The sequence below is a fragment of the Cheilinus undulatus genome, linkage group 18, assembly GCF_018320785.1.
Source record: "Cheilinus undulatus linkage group 18, ASM1832078v1, whole genome shotgun sequence".
In the NCBI taxonomy this organism is placed as follows: Eukaryota; Metazoa; Chordata; class Actinopteri; order Labriformes; family Labridae; genus Cheilinus; species Cheilinus undulatus.
Window position 1 is genome coordinate 26722177 of NC_054882.1, and position 19572 is coordinate 26741748.

The 19572-nt window shown below is 39.2% G+C and overlaps 1 protein-coding gene across 2 annotated transcripts; it reads right to left on the reverse strand.

Annotated features, from left to right (window-relative positions):
* Positions 1 to 4456: 4456 nt before the first annotated feature.
* ak7b (adenylate kinase 7b) lies at positions 4457 to 18802 on the reverse strand. 2 transcript variants are annotated; one of them, XM_041813179.1, is made up of 18 exons: positions 18678 to 18802; positions 18490 to 18579; positions 16733 to 16841; positions 16459 to 16553; positions 15979 to 16089; positions 15813 to 15896; positions 13712 to 13800; positions 12954 to 13044; positions 12661 to 12738; positions 11275 to 11424; positions 10685 to 10813; positions 9686 to 9785; positions 9135 to 9263; positions 8984 to 9049; positions 8432 to 8629; positions 8110 to 8330; positions 6405 to 6563; positions 4457 to 4677 (listed from the first exon to the last, which is right to left on the reverse strand). In XM_041813179.1, the coding sequence occupies exons 1-18, from the start codon at positions 18798 to 18800 to the stop codon at positions 4639 to 4641; spliced, it is 2061 nt and encodes a 686-aa protein (XP_041669113.1). In that variant the 5' UTR covers positions 18801 to 18802; the 3' UTR covers positions 4457 to 4638. The 2 variants fall into 2 exon arrangements, with proteins under 2 accessions (XP_041669113.1, XP_041669112.1); XM_041813178.1 differs by lacking the exon at positions 4457 to 4677 and having other exon boundaries at positions 6291 to 6563.
* Between the last annotated feature and the right edge of the window lie 770 nt (positions 18803 to 19572).

Here is a 19572-nt window from a genome sequence, read left to right on the forward strand (position 1 = left end):
CACTCGTATGTCCTTGCTTATCGGTCCTCAGATCCTGGTCTTCGATCCTCTGTTCTCTGAGCAGTTGAAGAGCTTTGGTCCTTTAGATGGTGTGTCAGATCTTTTAAGAGACATGAGACGCACCTTTTGAAACCATTTAGTCATTGTTGACTCCACAGCCCTTTGTGAAAAAACTCAAGGTGGTGGGAAGAAACATGGAAATGGGGGAATGACAAATGTGATTTGGATGAATCATCTAGAGACAATGAGTGCTTGTATGAAAGGGTTTTTTTTAAGATTTATTTTTGGGCTTTTTATGCTTTTATTGACATATGATTGCAATGAATAGAGTCAGAATCAGGGATGACAGCGTGTGGCGCGAAAGGAACCACAGGCATGAAGTGTGACGTAACTGCAAGGCCATCTGTGCACCTCCATCGTACGAAACCTTTACAGGTCCCTTTTAGGAACTGAGACATTGCAGAGGATTGGCAAAATCTTTCACACGTTGGACAATGAATATCCACTCAAAGATTCAGCCATGTCCGGATAATTTATTTGAACAACTAGTTTAACTAAACAGCCAAACTTGCTGTAGCTGGAGTCTAGCCTTGCTAAAACATTTCTGCAGATTTACATCATGATGATTCCCACTTTGCATCCTGTTCATACCTGCTGTGATGACAACCATTCAGACAATAAGGGTGGAGAAGCAGAGTGTTTGTCACACCCTTGGACATCTTACATAGAGACTCTGTCTTTACAGGGGAAACATAATGACTGAATGTTTGCCGACACACTAAATGTAATACAGCTGCACATCCCAGCAGGACAACTAACACCATGAATCAAAAGCCTCACTCCAGCATCATATATAACAAAGACAGCCATCAGCAGCAGGACACTTAATCTCCTTCTCCAGCAGTTTTCCATGACTGTTAGCTTCTGCTTGTGTCTGACCTCAGCTGTATGCATCGCCCGTTATATCATGTTCAAAACAAAACATGTGTTGGCAGCCATGTTTGTGATAAAGGAGCGTATTTTAATGATGCCTTTTCATCTATATGGCGGCTTGTATATGTTGTGATATTGTGTAGTATGGGCTAGCAGCATCCTAGCTCAGGCGTTGAGAGCCAGGTCTCAGCACTTGAACCATGGAGGATTTATAGGGATAAGAAGAATCTGTGAAATATCAAAACATTGGGGGGGAAATGTCTTTAATCAGCAGCAGAATCCCATCCATACATTCCTTGGCTGCATTCTGTCGCCAGACCATTGTCATCACTCTGGTGTGCTTTTTTTTCTCCACAGCCGATTTCCTCATAATCCTTGAGCATGTCAGTTGCAGGACTTCACTGTCACCAACTATAAAGGCAGCCTGTGAAGACCTGAATAGGACAACTAGAAATGACACAGTAGAGGGAAAAGAATCTTTCTGCAAAGCAAGTAAATTCAGCGGTCAAACATGGTTAAGACTTTTGTGCTCTGATCATTCTGGAGGAGCGCCTTGCATGCTTGCACACACAGTCTTGATGTTTGCATGTGTTTGGGCTGAGTCCTGAAGGATCTTTCCAGCAATATGAAGTCAGTTCACTTCACAGTGAAGGTTAACCTCCTGGGGAGAACTTCAATGGAGGCCCACAGCGGCTGGAGAGATTCTCTCCTGTCCTGCAACAACTCTGATTGAGATTGGCCTCTAAATTGGCCCGATCATCAGAGATGATGAATACCTTCAGCCAATCCAGTTGGCAGATAATCAGCAGCATCCAATCAGGTAATGAGGACCTGCATGTTGGAATAGGAAGCAGACAACCCAATGGCTGGAAGAAGGGAGTAGTCATGTTATAAAGATGCATGCAACATTAGTGTCGTCTGCAGACAATCGTCTTTGATCTGAGAAAGTGATGGATCCTTAGAGGCAGGGTGTCTGACTCAGAGATGGGAAATGAGGCACTGCATTTTCGATTATATGGATTCTTTGCTGCAGGAAAACCACCCATAAATTGGCTCCCCTTGAAACTTGGCAACCCCTGAACCCCAAAACCGAGCCACAGTCTCCAGGATCTGGGGATGTTTACGGAATAGAACATGTAAAATATTTGTCAGAAAAAAACATGTTTTCCCAGGGAATTAGTATCACAAGATGAATAAAAAATTCTCAGTATTGTTGTTGAGTGATCTCCCACAGGTTCTCCAGGGAGGGACGTGGTACATTAGCCTAGGAGAGCGCCAGAGGATGACTTTCTGATTTGTGGTCCCTCTTTAGCAAGCATTCCTGAGGGAAATTTGAGAGAGACCATTATGCAAATCCACAGGTGCATGCCAAGACCAAATAACTGGAGTCCTGCCTCCAAGTACTTCAAGATGCCTCTCTGCCTGCTCCTGATAGTGTTCAGACCACAGTGTGAGGACACACGCCAGGAACATGTGGGTGTAGCTTGAAGGGCCATGGGGCCTGCATGTCCACAGCCTTCAAGGGAAGCAATTAAAAAAGACTTTTAAGTTGTAGAGTCCTTGATCAGACACTGAATGACTCAGGCTGCAAATATTCAGCCGTGTCAGAGGTTATTCCGATCACATCTTGCGCTGATAGGGCTGTCAGTTATGCCACCATCCCCATATGTGGAGAGGAAAAGGAGCCCTTGTTTTCCAGTTCGTTATTATCACATTCCATACACAGCAGAGCAGCAAAAAAGATTGATTTCATTAAGCCTTCAGCTTACGTGAAAGCAGCAGGGTCCAATGACTTTTGTTTATTTTCCTGTGTTGGTGAGGTATGTATTGTATGTGAGAGGAAATGAGAAATGTCTGTAATGAAGGGGAGATGAATTTGGCTGTTCTCCTCTGTGTGGAAGGCAAGAGTTTGAAAGGCTAGACGGAGACAGGGAAGCTCCTCATCATTTACTGCTACTAAACTATCCAAAGAAATGACGGCTGACTGGATCATGTTGAGCTACTGCCCTCTTGTGTCTAAAACATGCACTTTGTTGGCTGGAAGATGAAAAACACATACAGCAGTGCTTAGCTTGTGCCTTTATAGGGTTATAAAAAAGCAATAAAAATAAATAAATCATAGCTAAAGAGACTAATAGTGTCTAAGTCTGCAGTACTTCTCTCATTGCTGCTCACACAAAGTACCCTTTATTTAGGTCCTTTATTTTGAAGGCGCAGATAAAATGGTTTTTACCTTGACAAGACATAAAATACTGAAAGAAAACTACAGTACATAGAGAAAAGTATTTGGCTGCCTGACCATTACACCAAGAGGGACTGTAATGATACTATATTCAAATAAATGCACTTTAATATGGAGTAGCCCCCCTTTTGCAGCTTTAACAGCCTCCACTCTACTTGGAAGTCTTTCCGCAAGATTGTGGACTGTTTTGTGCCGATTCATACTGTAGAGCATTTATGAGGTCAGGCACTGATATTGGACAGAAGACCTGGGTCGCAATCTCTGTTCCAGTTCATCCCAAAGGTGCTCGATGGGGTTGAGGTCAGGGCTCTGTACAGGGCCTGTCAAGTTCCTCCTCACTTTCACAGTGAGCTCATCAAGTCATGCCTTCACAGTCCTTGCTTTGTGCACTGGGGCACAGTCATGAAAAGGGTCTTCCTAAAACTGTTGCCACAAAGTTGGAAGCAAAGTGGAGTCCAAGTAACATTCTCCCAGAATCCACAAAACCCAGACACACCATTACACAACGCCATCTGACAATTGGCATTGGACTTGGTGATATGAGGCTTGCATGAAGCTCCCACCTCATAGTTTCTGTGCTTATATTAATGCCAGTGGAAGTTCAGGCCTTTTCAGCTATGAAATCAGCACGGCGTTGGCGACTTTTATGCACCATGCTCCTTAGCAGTCGTTGACCCGCTCTGATTTTTTTCCGCCTAATGGCTGAGTTGCTGTTGTTCCTAAACACTTCGACTTTCTAATAGTAACACAGTTAACTGTAGAATATTGAGCAGGGATGAAATTCCAAAAACTGTCTTAGTTGGCATCCATCAAAGTAGCATGCTTCAAGTCACTGAGCTCTTCAGAATGACCCCTTTTGTATCACAAATGTTTGCAAATGGAGACTGCATGACTCATGCTTGATTTTGTACACCTGTGGCAACAGGTCTGATTAAAACACCTGAATTCAATAATTAACAGGTGTGGCCAAATACTTTTGTCCATATTGTGTAATTATGCTATAAATAAAAAGAGCTGGCAGTCAATAGTTAACTTCACATGATAAAATTTCATTTGAGGTTATCTGTGGAATGTAGCTGTGAAGCACAGAAGGATTAGAGGAGATTTCTAATGCTGCTGGTTAAGTGTTTGCAGAGCCATTAATAACTTTTGTTTAATGGTTAGTTTAATTTACACATGCAGTGTGTACATCTGAAATTATATATTTAAAACACCAAATAACTAAAAAATGCCCATGACAATATCCAAGAGAACAATAATGTCAATAACATTCCAGAAACTCTTCATGTACTTTGATCACAAAGAACAGCAGCCAATTATTACATTTAGAAAACTAGAACTCGTAAATCTCTCTTTTTTTTTTGTTTTAAAAGTTACTCAACAATGAATTAATTTCATAAGACTTATATACAATTTCTCCAAAGAAAACTTCACAACTTGGTTCTTCATCCACACCTCTTCTCTTAGTAATTCGTTGGGTTATTCTTTAACAGGAAGTTGGCCTAGAACAGGACAAAATAAAAGAGAAGATCAGAGAAAAACTTGTGAGATCAGACGTTAAAAGTCAGTCTTGACCATGGGTCTAGTCTGTGGTCGATGACATTTTTAGTCCTTTATTGTACTTTATACCCTGTGCTCTAAATGATACAATATCAGTTCATTTTTACCTTTAACGGTACAGAAAGTGTCAAAGCTAGGACTAAAAGAAAACATGCCCGCCTTATTCCTAGGGGCTCTACTGTGGATATGATTATGTGTTATATTGGCAGTTGTTTGAAAAGCATTCACCCTCAATTGAACAAAATACTGCTTCATTTTCAAATCAGATGTTTAACTTATTTATATCTGATATTATTTGTTCTATTCGATGAAATGTAGACACATCCTGGATCCAAATATGTTGTTTGTGGTTGTACTAATAACCAGATGTAGCCCTGTTTTTGTCATCAACAGTTTCCTGTTTGACTACATCAGGATTTGATTCTTCTGAAAATAATCCAGAATTAATACCGACCAGAAGAGGTGACCCACATGAATCATGGATATCAGTTAAAATAGATTTTAACAAACAGACTATTTATTGATATTATGAGAATTTTAAAACATCAACGGAATAAAATATATGATAAGGCTTTACCAATATCCATGCTCATCATTAGCTTCATAGCATAATTGCCTAAATCATTTCTTGGCCAAATTGTGATATCTGCCTAATTCTGATCTCCTAACACTGCTGATTCATTGTGCCTTATTGCTGATATCCTCAGCTAATCAGAGTGCTTGTTACAGTCTATAATCACTATATGCCTAAGTCATCAAATTAATTATTGTCGTTATTATCTATTAAGCTGCTTTTGTAGTCCTTGTTGTGGCTTTTCTTTTTAAGAAACTTGTTCACACATCTGGTAGAACTTACTTTTACAATAGAAATAAAAAAATCTAATGTGTTTGCCATAATGTGTTTTTTCCTTTTTTTCTGAAAACCTTAAAATATGACTTGGGCAATTATGCTATGAGGCTAACAATACTGTGTAGAGCTTTAACTATGCTTGTTTTGACATAAACAGCAGTGAAAGATGTTAGCTGACGAGTTAAAATGGTCTCTCCTTCGCCATCGTTGTTGACCAAACTGAAAGTCCCAACTCTTCTTGATTCTGATTGGCTGGTGATGGAGAAATGACACTGATGAGCATAGCACTGTTCAAACGTGGATCTGTTATCAGCTGAGAGAGCTGTGAGCGTTCATCTGCCACTGCCAGCACAGGTCAAGGTGAAGAGATGATCTCAGACAGGAAGTCATATACTAGTATAGGAACGCACAAAGCATGGAGTCAATTTAAAAAAAACAAACAAAAAAAAAAAAAACACCAGCTACAGACTGCTGATCATTTATCCCATCAGCATCTCAACATTACATCAGAACAGGAAGCAAATAAACAGAGAATCATCCTTAAACAGGCAAAGTAACCTGCTGTTGGTATGTTTTGCATTTTTCTGCATTGCACTGTGCTTCAGAAATGACTCTTCTAATGTGCAGGTTAGAAATCAGTTCAAAAGTAACTAAATTAACAAGTGCTGGGGAGGTTAGGTTTGGTGCTGTAGTATTAAACCGGGATCAGTGGGGTTAGATTTTATCTAGAATTGTACTGAAATTCAAAAACTTCAGGTATAAAGACAGCTGTAGCCTGCTCAGATATAAAAAAGAGATGATGTGTGCTGGGTGAAGTACCAGGAAGAGAATAGGATTGTCTGGTTTGGCCATGCAGCACTCAGTCAGGCCGCTGTTCAGCGTCGGCATCACATGCTCCATCAGGTACCTCCTCGCTGTGGCTGTCTCAACCTCCAGCAGCTCCTCAGCACGCTGCTTCTCCTGCTCCAGCTGTTTGGTCTACAACACAAACATGTTAAACATTAACACCAGATGAACTCTGATGCCACGAGGTTAAAGGAATGAGACTATGCAGCTTATTTTAGGAGTTCTCAACTTGAGTTCTGAAGTGCGTCTGCATGCAACGGGATAAGTAAGTTGCACTGAGAGCTTGGTGTGCAGCATCGTCCTGTACAGGGTTACACCAACAGTGTAATCCTAGTCTAGTTTGAACATACTGTAGCTCCTTGTACATGAGTGTGCAACTCTGGCATCCAGAAGAGCCACAGTGAGGCTGTGCTGCACAGATATGACAGTTTATGTAAAGACAGGAGCTGTTTAGAGTAGAGCTCAACAGTGTGGGGAATATCTAAGATTCTTACTACAAGTTAGTTGAATATGAAACAATGGGTTATCCTCCTAGGCAAAATTCTGCCTTCCATCCTAGGACAGAAGGCAGAATTTTGCTTATCAACATTTGTCTAAAAAAAAATATTCAGAAACTCAGGGTTTAAGGACAAAAAATAGGAGTGCCCACAAACCTAGAGAGCCATTGCGATGCCTTTGATTGGTGGAGCCCGCTGTAGCCACGGGAATGCTTACTGTGCTCATGAACGATGACTGTGTTGGCTGTTGATGACCATATATGCTGCTGTACTACAAAACATTTATCCAAACTACAATATATTATAGCATTATTTATCACAAAGTAAGCTCTGTAATGAGGATAAATATAGTAAGAAGGTACATGTCAATTTCTAAAGTTTCAAAAGCAATGAATGAATTGAGGGATTTGCAATGGTTTGTGGGATACTTAGTTTATTTACCCTTGTTAAAAATTTGAAAACAATTTTGCACCTTTGACTCTTGTCCAAGGTGTGGGATCAACTGTCATAGTCACGAGTCTTAGGATCGCTAGTTAGTTTGGTTCCAGGATTTAAAACCTTCATATATGGAGGGTCTGATGGGGAAATTAACTCCTGAAATAAGAACCATCAACACTTAATCTTTAGTTTCTTTTAGTGCTGCACGATTTGGTGATAATGTGTGATTGCAATTATACCAACAAGACTGCAATATGCTATTGCAATTTAATACATAACTGGCATTATGGGTCTACTTTCTTGGTAATATATTTCACTTAACTCAAAACAGACAAATGTCAACTAGCATAAATAATTTAATACCTGATGTTTTTACAGTACTGCTTTTGAAATAACTAAGGTTTTTCCTTTTTTGAAAATAAAGGTACTTCTAGCACTTTTGTAAAATAAAAGACTTTTCTGCATCTGTTATCCGTGGGTTGCAAATGTGTTCATGAATAAAATATGTTGGGTTGTTTTTTTCTAAGTTCTGACAGATGTCTTTTTCTCTTAGCTCCAAACTACACTACAGTATAAGCCAATAAAAAAAATCTGTTGGTTGAAAAAGTTGAGTCTGCCAGTTCTTATTATGTTGTAAGTAATGGGTTCTAAGGCTAGACCAACTGAGATTAGAGCAGACTTTACAACACAACTTCAGACAGAGCTGACACATAGCAGGTGCAACATTCCACTCAATAACATACCCACTCCTCCCAGCGTGCAGCTCTATGCCTGGCTTCTTCTTCCTTCTTTTTCTCCTCCTCAGCTCTCTCCTGCTCCTCCCTCCTCATCCTCTCCTCCTCCTTCCTCCTCTCCTCCTGCTGCACCTCCTCAATACTGCAGCCATAGGTCCTGGGTGGACCCAGCCTGTCGAAGATCCTCTGCATTAGCTGGTGAGATTCAAGCTCACTGCTGCTGGTGATCTCTGCAGAGGAAGAGGAGGAACAATGAAATTGCCTTCAGATATAAATTTAGATCGTTCCTCTAATAAGAAGAATAAACAAACAAAGAGAGGTGTTACTTCACCGAGGCAGAGGAGGGAGACGTCCAGCTGATCAAAGAAGTTGATGACAGTTTCTTGCGCCATGCTTCTCTTTCTGTATCGGTTCAGTCTTTGCAGGACGTCATCTATCTCATAGTTGAGTTCCTGGAAGACCTTCTCAGGCAGATTTAATACACGATCCTTCAGGAATGAGTCTGATGCATCCAGGACCAACAAGAACTCTGAAGCACATACAAAAAAGACATTATAGACACACAACAGGATACAAACACCATTTTTCATAGTACCACTTAACTTTCCAGACTTTTCCAGACCCTACTTTTTTGAGACATGTTGCTGCCATCAAATTCAAAATGAGCTAATGTTTTTCATGAAATGGTCAAATGTATCGGTGTCATCATCTGATTTGTTTTTTATGTTCTATTGTGAATAAAATATGGTTTTATGAGATTTGCAAATCATTGCATCATTTTTTAATTTACATTTTACACAGCGCGCTAACTTCTTTTTAACTGGGATTGTAAAAACCAAACCTGTATCACATGCGTGTAAAAGAACAAGAGTGCTACAGAGACCTGGTATCGTCCTCTTGGTGTGTGAAGAAGTCAGAGACGTGTCATTTTCTGATTCATTATCTTCATCTGAAAAAAGACAACACAAACATGTTCATATATGTTTATTACATGTATTCATGCTATACTGTGTCTGTGTCTGCGTGTATCTCACCAGAGAAAAGCCCACTAGCTTGTCTGTGTGTTTCTGGAAACCCATCAAGGACGAAGCCTTGGTTTTTACACGGTCTAGACATCAGTTTCTGTTTCAAAACCTTTATTAACAGATGATCCTCCAACACACCTTTGGGAAAGAGAGAAATTAGATGATCATGATATTGAAACTGCAGGGTCCACAATCTGCTGATCTGCTCTCCATAGACCATCATCTTCTATTTCAAACTGTACAACCAATAGTCAATCATGCCGTCAACACTTTATATCCATGGATGCTACTGAAATCTTCCTGTTGTCACAACATAGTTTGCTACACAACGCTTTAATGATCATTTTTGCCTTTCTTTTATTGCTATATGTCGTTCAGCAAAATCATGAGAGCAGAAAAGAGAAAACACAATGTTGTTTTCATGGCCTTTTCTTAGTCTTGCATTGGTCGCGGGGTAATAACAAGCTGCATTTACACATTAGCTCAACCATAGGACACCATCTTAAGAGGTTGACACAACAGGAAGTAGACAGGTAAACCTCGGATGTCAAAGAGTTTACCTCCATTCTTCTCCATGCTCTCCTTCAGATTGAGCAGCAGCTCCTCTGCTGTGTAGTAGTCGTCATTTTTCTCTGAATCAGGATTCTTCACTACAAACTCCTGAAAAAGGGGTGTCATAATGTCATTAGATCAGATGCAACATTTGCATGCATTTAACACCAGATGTGACCCTGTTGTGCTTCAACCTTTAAGAGCTAGGCTGGGCAATACAGTTTAAAAATTGAGTATCCAAATTTTCCATGTCAAACTGGATTTATTTGTATTTTTTCAGTGAAAAAGAAACAATTTAAACAGGCTTTCTTTAATTTTTTAATACATGAAGTAAATTAGAAATGAATTTTCATTTATATGTTAAAGTGTGAAGCCCTGAAAGCTTTCATCTGCTTAAAAACTAGACTGAAAGTTATGCTGATGTATTTATATGATCTATGCAAGTAAACAAGACTATCAGAACAATATGAAATATTTCTGTGTCTGTGTTTGATAGCTTGTCATCAGCAACAGAATCAGTGTCAGATGAAAATATTGCCAGACCAGATCTACTTTTATTTTACTTTCTGAAAAAGGATTGAGTGACATGGTTGGTTATAAAACCTGAGCAGGATGTTTTCTTAGTTTGAGAGCACTGCTTACATATGAGCAGCATGTAAGTATACAGGGTCGCCAGAACTGACATAAAATTAAAGTTTCTAATTGTAGCTTTTACTTCTGGTATTATTGCAGTAAAGTTTAAGAGAAAATCTTTTTTCGATTTTCAAAATCTCAATTTTCCAAAGCGCCGACTGTGGACAAAGGCCTTGGTTTTGTACGGCACAATACTACTGAGGACCTGCTAGCCACGATTGATGAGTGACATGTTTGAAGATGAGGAGGATGTCGACTAATTTGATTTGACTGACTGATACTTAAAGGATGCTCTCTTAGGCGGACTCAGGTCTAATTGAGTTTAATGCCATGTAGATAAAATGTCTCTAACTACCACGTCTTTTTTAGCTCACCAGATTTGCAATGGTTTCAGCGATGGCCTCCTTCAGTGTGATGTGACAGAGTTTATAATGCTCACTAATCAGTTTGCTTACTGTTGTCTTCCCCACAGCGGGAGGACCGACAACACACAAGCACAGCGGCTGCAAGAGAGCACACACACACAGGGGTTATTGGTACAACCTTCATAATAGTATCTAACACATACTGGAGCATAGAACACAAAAAATGTAGCTGTTTGTACTGTCTTTAGTGATTGGTATTCCAGCTCTGTCTAATGGTCTGGATTATTTGGCTGGAGCAGACTCAGTCAGGGCTCAAAAAATCCGTTACTCACCGTAGAAATGTCCAGTGTTGTTGTATCTGTTAATGCAAATGCTGTCGACAACTGGAACTTAAGGGTTGTCCCACTTTCTAGGGGACGATTTCACCACTACCCCTTTGAAACTATTTCAAGGGACAAAGAGGTCCTTAAAATTAAGGGGTAGGGGTAAGACTTAGAAATGGGACTGAGCCTTAATAGCCACAAAATATGAAAAAAAGGAAAAGAGATGTCTCCCATTGTTTGTTCATCATAAAGTCTGCTTTCAGCTTTGTTTCCTACCAGCAGTTGTCTGTTGTTTCGGAACTCGTCCACCACCCGCTCCATGTTCTCCACCATCCCAGTCTCACAGCTCCAGTTTATTGAGAACAGCTCATTTATGTGGGCAGCCTCCAAACGAAGGTTCACCTGCAGAGAATCTATCTCCATCACCTGAAACAGATCCAAAATTCTTTAAAGACAATTCCAAAAGAGCACTGATCGAAGATTTCAAATAAAATATGTAAGTAGAATGTAAGCATTGCTGTTGGGTGATTTTTTTTAACCCTATAGCCTTTCCTTTGTTGAGCAGATAAGATAAATCAGCCCTGAGCATGTTTTTGGTTTGAGACTGGTTTAAAATTCGCCATAGTGATCTACAACGTTGGAGGCACTACATACTTGTGCATTGGTGTCTCTTTCACTCTGTAATACCAAATAAATGCTACTCGATAGTGCCAAATTTATGCCAGTTCCTTGTACTGCCACCACATTTCCTGTTTGTTTGAGTACAGGAAACCAAGGTTATGTTGATGTTGGAGCATATTTATTGAGTAGAGGAGCAGTTGATCATGATGCAGCTATAACAAAGAAGAAAAAAAGAGATGTCAGATGTCAAATATCCCCCTGTCCACTGAGGCAGAGGACAGGGGAATATTTTGCACTTGTTCAACCAATGGTAGAGACGTGGATGTGGAAATGAAGATCTGATATTTTCAGAAGCAAGTGATTGAAGCAGATTTGATGAGATGCATCATTGTAGACTAAATAAGATTGTTGATAGATTTAACTAAACTCCAAGGATGTATCCTTCCCCTGACTTATACTTTTCAATAAACTTTTCTCTGAGTTGCCTGGAGTGTTATTATGTCTTCGTGGTGTAACGGTGGGCAGGAATACTGATTAACCAGAGCCTGGACTTTCCAGACACAGGAGTCTTTATACTACAATCACTTGAGGCACATTCACTGCACTCAGATGATCCCCATTTCACTAATTGTGAGACTACTAGAACTAATCGGCTGGATCTCTGTTGAATTAGGTCAGTCTCTTAAAAGGGGTGAGCATTTATGGAATCACTTATTTTAGCGAACATATTTTTGTTTAATTGACATTCCTTTAAAAACATCCAAAGGGGTGAATACTGTTGGCCGGCTATTTATGATTAAAACAGCAGAGCCTGATCATGGATATGTGCCATGTTCTTACCCCATTACTTTTTGCCACGTGTGATGTTGTGTGTTTTTGTCATAATATAGTCTTTGATGAGTCATGTCAGCTGTGTAGCGTCAATGCTCTGATTCTGAGACTGATCAGAATGAGAAAAATGTAGCAGTGATTGATGCTGACATTCAGTGTAAGCTGTGTCAAACAAACTGAGAGTAAATGTAACTTAAGTGTCAGACATACGCTGAGGTCCCTTATGAGGAATGACTCTTCAGACTCCTTCTTCCGTATCTCTCCTGATCCAAGAGCAGAAGAAACTGCCTGATGGAGGAAGATATACAGATATAATTGAATAAAATGCAAAAATTTACTCTTCCTTGTTTGTGTAAAATCAAAATTATTGAATTAATCCTTTAACTTACATGGACATTTTTGTTATTAAAGAACAACATTAGATTAAAGATGTTGCTGCATGCACTGAATTTAATGAATTTGAATTTTAGATATATGATTTCTTTGTATATTGTTACCCTCACCTTGATGATCTCCTCCATGGTGTTCTTGGATTGATCCACAGCCAGCAGGTAGTACAACTTTGGCTGATGTTCAATCACATTATGAACCACACTGGTGGAAAAAATGGTAAACTGAAAATGGACTTGGGCTTATTTAGCACTTTTCTAGTCTTCTGACAACAACACACTTTTTACACTGCAGGTCACACTTCCCCATTCACTGCACATTCACACACTGATTGTTAAGGCTGCTATGTATTATCTAATCCCATTCATACACATCCAAAAAGATAACAGATTACTTTAGTAAATGGACAAAAAATGAATACGTATGTACTACGTATGACATCAAAACTTAGGTTTCTTAGGATCATATATGAGGCATAAAAAGTATGTGTCTGATTTAGATGATACTGCAGCTTTGTCTTAAATGTATCCATGCTGGCTTAGGATCTCAAACTGACACGATAACTATCTTTCATTTTGAAATCCTTATCTCGTAGTAATGGGGGGAAAAAACATAATTTTGAGATCCTGATATAATCATTTGTAATCAGACTTTTTTTCATGTTATTTCTAGAGAGGGTATATTTTTTTCCTTTGGTGAATTCAATGCTATTCTGTCAAATTGTTACTATAAAATTATAGATTGCAATAATCAGCATTCTATAACTGCATAATAATAATCATTCACTTGAAAAGGAGATGATTCATTTCAAGGGGTTTCCCCCTGAAATAAATTTCACAAATAAGTATATTTTAAGATTTGTGTGTCTAACCTTGCCAGGTCTTTGACATGAATTGTAGGGATGATATTTTTCCCCTCGCCAAACACAGGAACACTTTGCTCTACTCCCAGCCAGGACGTCTGAAAATAGAAGGGATTTTTACATTTTATTTATTAACACTATAAAATCATAAAATTCAGATTTTTCCTATCCATATCTAACACTTCTACCAGGTAAAATGGATAATAATACACTCCTCTTTCTAATGTATCCATCCATTCAGCTGGGTGGAAATTTCCACTCTAACATAACTTTAAAAATGTGAAAATAGGATGACCTCCTGGCTATTACTGGGCAGTGTTGGGACAAGAAAAAGGGCTGGGGTGGTTGTTGCAGTGTGATCGGTAGAGATCTTATAACATAGGGATTCACAAGATGCCTAATAACCTTGACATTTGACCTCTAAAATAAAATCAGCTCATTCTTAAGTCAGACCTGGGGACCGGGGGCCAAATGCAGCCTATGTTTGATTGCCCTGCAGCAAATTTTGAAAATAAAATGAAATACAGACCACATTAGAAAATGAAGCTTTTGCTTGACTGTATTGTATTTCTTGGTTTCAATGCAAGGCTGTGCTACCATGCTTATTCTGTAAACACTTTGACAAGAAGAATTTACTGATTTTTTTTATTTGTGACTAAACTAAGAGAAAACTGTAAATGTTTAACATATTAGCAACCAGAGCAGTAATTCTATCTTAATTTGTAATGCACCATTAACCCTTTCGAGCCTGATACCACAAATAATAGCCAGAAAATTCTATTTTTTGAAAATGTGGAAATGAGATGTTTATTTAACTGAAATCCAGAAATAGAAATAAGGCCATACAATTTCACATATATATTTGTTGTACCACATTTGATACATTAGGAATTGTTAAAACTGATAATCCACTGGAGAGCATTTTTGTCATTTATATGTTTGTATATAAAAGTTTTTTTTTTTAATTGTTAATCATTTTGATTAGATAGAGGTGTCAAAAAACTGCATATCAAATATGATACAATTATCTTTAAAAGGTTAAATTACTGCAGCAAATCGCAGTACCCATGGTGTTCCAGGTGCACACCCAGAGGAGGCCAGGGTCAACCAGGGCTCCTTGAAATCTCACTGGCCTCCCTAAAATCTTTAAATTAATTGACTATTTGCCTTGTCAACCACTAACAAGCCACGTGAGCACACACAGTCACTAAGAATATCTTAATCTACATTAGATTGGTTTCAAATTTTAACATCCTCAAGGTGCAGTATATGAAAGTGGCCCCACCATTGTATAAATTTCTATATGTGGCCCTCAGTTGAAAAAGTTTGGACACCCCTGGTGTAAAGTCTGAAGAGATCCCACCAAGCTTTCTTGAGATATTGGGTATGTCCCATCTAAGAGGCTGCAGATGACAGAGCGCACATTTAAAGCAATTACATCACAGCACAGCATCAAAGGTGGACTCATCCCAAAGATGGCCCTCATACTTCAATTGACCCTTCGCTAAGCCCCTCCCTATAACGGCCACTGTCCAATCCTAGTTAGCAACTGTAACTATGTACAGGAGACTTGACAAGCTTTCAGCAGACACTCGTGTACCAAAACGGTGAGCTTACGGGACCTCTAAGTATTCTTGAGATATTATGTTCACAAGAATGACCCAGATGGATGGACAGATAGACATCCATCTGAGTCATTCCTCTGCATGACCTAATGTCCCATTCACAACATTATTTGATTGGCTAGATGGCACAAGTGTAAAAGCCAATCAACACTTAAAGCCTGGGAGCCGCAGGCACAGTGACCATAACTTCCTACCTTCCAGCCACTGCTACTGTTGCTCTGGAACAATAGTAATACTGATCCCGGCTGTTATTTGATTGCCGTACTCTGGATGAATACTAGTTATTATCAAGCACTCTCAAGCTTCAGCAGCTGATCTGCTAAACTGTTTTCTAAACTGTGTTAAGCATAATGCCTCTACGCCTGACTTTCACCAGTGCAGAGGCTTTGAAAAGTATCACAACATTTAGACAGAATATTTTACTGCATACTTTTAAGTCCAGGTCTGTTCACTTTATATTTTTTTCTGTTCTCAGCTGTGTTCACCTTAAAGAAGAAATGAAAGATCTGCTCTCCCATCCCGTATTGAAGTCCTGATGCCACCACATAGGTTGAGAACAGCTTCCTGTTCTAAAAACATCAACCACACAACAGTTAATCATGTCTGTCTCCTCTTTAAATAAAAATGCAAACTTGTGGGTTACATACTGACAGTTTTTCCCATCTTTACAACTCTTTTCTCCAGGTCGATGTGATGTTTAAAGTTTGGGTGTGCTCGTCTTCTCCAGTACATCACATCAGTGAGCGGCAGCTCCAGATCGTCCTGAAACAAACGCAGAAGATACAACAAAAAAGATACATTGAACAGTAGATTCTCATCTGCACCCCCTAAGGGGGATTTTTAAGACAGCTCAGATAGTAAAATGGTCATTGCACAGGAAAAGTGAGAAAATTTCCACATGTGAAGGACATTGTTGGTTTTAAGTGAGCTGGATGGAGGATGGATGACTGTTAACATGGCATGCTCCTTACAGCTCATAACAGTGCCTTCCTTGCATTTTTATGCAGAAAAGATGTTTTTGAGCATGTGTGGACAGGATTATTTTTGAAAACAGAGGAAACAACCTTCTGTGTTTTTTAAACCTGCCTATGTGTGGAATAGGCCTTTTTATCAAAATATGTGCTCACTTACAGGATCCAAGGGTTTGCTGCCAGCCCACGTCATCACCGTGGAGACAAGGATGAATGTCTTCGGTCCAGTAAAAAGGCTCATTTTATCATGAAGACCTATAGATACAGAGGATTGATTTATTGGTTTGGGTAAATCATATGTCATTATTTTAACAGGTGCAAAACACTTTATTTTCTCATTATTTTACAGTTAATTTAAGGACCTCCTATAAATTTATAGTTATTTTTAACAACCTCAGGTTCATAAAGTAGGATATAGGAGCAGGACTCCAGACCTGTAACAGCCCATAGAGCCTCCTCCAGCTGCTCGGCATGCTGGGAGATGTTGTAGATAATCACATCACACTGCATCAGTTTGGACAGCAGGACGTCCTGTTTAATGTTCTATACAAAGAAAGAAAGAAAATTAGAAACATCAGGGTTTAGACACATCCTTAACTACATTAAAAGTGCTATAAGACCGCCAGAAAAGTTTTTAAAAATAATATTCATTTTAATCTTTAAAAATCTAAGTACAACTTAAAAACAAAAAAAGTTGAGGCACGGTGTAAAATGTGAATAAAAAGAGAATCTAATGATTTGCAAATCTCGTAACCAATATTGAATTTACAAAAGGACAGAAACAATAAATCAGATGTCAAAACTGAGACATTCTACCATTTCATAAAAAATATCAGCTCATTTAGAATTTGATGACAGCAACACATCTCAAAGAAATTTGGACGTGGCAACAAAAGGCTGGAATAATAAGTGGTATTAATGAAAAACAGCCACAACAGCGTGCCAGAGTCTCTCAGAAGTAAAGATGTGCAAAGGTTCACAAATCCGTGAAAATATGTGTATAAAAATTGCAGAAAAATTTCAGAAAAATGTTCCTTTAAAATTGCAAAGACTTCAGGTCTTCGGGCCCTCAGATTGCTCTTCATTAAAAACAGGCATCATTCTTTACTGGAAATCACTGCATGGGCTCAGGAACAGAAATCACAGTTCGTTGTGCCATCCACAAATGCAAATTAAATCTGTAACAAGCAAAGATGAAGCCTTCTCTGGGCCAAAGCTCATTCGAAATGGACTGAGGCAAAATGGATAACTGTTCTGTGGTCGGATTAATAAAAATTTGAAATTATTCTTGTAAACTACGGATACTGGGCTAAAGAGGAAAGTGACCATCCAGCTTGTTATCAACACACAAAAGCCTGCATCTGATGATATGGGGTTGCATTAGTATCTATGGCGTGGACAGCTTACACATCTGGAAAGGCACTATCAATGCTGATAAGTATATAAAGGTTTTGGAGCAACATATGATCCCATCCAGATGTCTCCTTCAGGGAAGGCTTTGCACATTTCAGCAAGACAGTGCTAAATCCCATCCGGTATCCATCATGACTGCATGGCTTCACAGTAGAGGAGTCCAAGTGCTGAACTGGCCTGGCCTACAGTCCAGATCTTTCTTTCATAGAAAACATTAGGAGGATCATAAAAGGAAATATCTGGCAAGAAGACCCAAGACTGTTAAGCAGTCCGATAAGAATGGGACAACATTCCTCTTCCAAAACTCAAGCAACTGGTTTCCTCACTTCCCAGATGTTTACAGATTGTTTTAAAAAGATGAGCGAATGCTACTCAGCGGCATACAGGATCCTGTCCCAGCTTTTGTGAGATGTGCTCATGCCATCAAATTCAAAATGAGGTCACATTTTTCCAAAAATGGTAAAATGTCTCAGTTTCGACATCTGATATGTTGTTTAGGTTCTATTGTGATCAAATATGGATTTATTGACAAGTATGCCTTCAATACCTGCTATATTTAACATAAAGAACGATGTTAATCTTTACTTCCACCTGTGCAGAATTTGATTCACACATTTTAATCTCAATTTTACAGTTGAATATGGCTTGCAAAGCTGCCTTCTGTGTCCCTCAAGGAATTTTTTAAACATCCTAAATGTCTGACATAAAGTTTCATTTTTTTTCATAATTATTAGTAATTGTATTTTCACATTATTTAGGCCCAAATGAAGTTACACACTGTATACAGGTCCTGCAGGTAAGCTGTGTCCTCCTCAAGTGGGCCACAAACGGTCCCAACGAGATGAAACCCGGAACTCTCAGATAAAAACTGAGGAGAAAAACAGATGTTAGCTAAACTGTAGTATCTTCGCTCACTTTTACCTTCAAACTAGCAGCTTAATACGTAGAAATACTGAATAGGTTTACCTTGGCGATCCATTTTGAAGAGTATGACGCTACGTCGTTGATAAAAACTGTTTTAGTTGACTGTTCTCGCTCCATCACCTCCGCTGCCATCTTTGCTGGTGTATGTGGTGTTTCGGTTGCCATGGAGACCTTTAATACGGGTCGCTACAGTCTACGGTAGCAGATTAATCGCCCGTTAGAACTCAACGAGTCATATGGCTAGATGTACTCGATGTAATGAATACTACCTATCAGGGGTATGACTTTAATGGATAGATTAAATCATCTCGTCTTTTTCAAAAATTTCCTCATCTTTGTGAGGCTTTTTATTTCACCCTCGTGAGCTGAACAGCTAATCCACAATGGAGCTTTGTTAATGTAATTTCTGATGTTTTTTTCAATTACATAAAAACAATAAAATAAAGGCCACCTTTAAAGTAGCTGACTTAATTCAGCTGACATCCAGCTGGTTAGTGAAATGGGGATCACCTGAGTGCAGTGAATGTGTCTCAAGTGATTGTGGTTTAAAGACACCTGGTCACTGGTAGCCAGGTCAGGTCTACTCAAAGCAACTTAAATAAAATAATATTGAAAGGTATAAGTTAGGGGATGGACACAAAAACATTTCCAAGGCACTGGACATCCCCGGGGTTCAGTTAAATTCATCATTAAGAAATGGAAGGAATATAGCACGTTTAAATCTGCCTAGATAAGGCCGTCCTCACAGACTGAGTCACCATGCCAGAAGGAGACTAGTGAGAGAGGCCACCAAGACACCTATGATGACTCTGAAGGAGTTACAGGCTTCAGCAGCCAAGACATTATGCTTGGGAGACACCAAACACTGCACATCACCACAAACACCATCCCCACTGTGGAGCATGGTGATGGCAGCATCATGCTGTGGGGATGCTTC

Excerpts from the sequence above, each read along its gene's own strand:
- ak7b (XM_041813178.1), bottom strand. The coding sequence starts at position 18,800 with ATGGCAACCGAAACACCACATACACCAGCAAAGATGGCAGCGGAGGTG. Across the intron at positions 16,090-16,458 it reads GCAGCAAACCCTTGGATCCT|GACGATCTGGAGCTGCCGCT; the intron begins GTAAGTGAGCAC and ends CGTTTGTTTCAG. Across the intron at positions 9,786-10,684 it reads CTGAAACCATTGCAAATCTG|GAGTTTGTAGTGAAGAATCC; the intron begins GTGAGCTAAAAA and ends CCCCTTTTTCAG.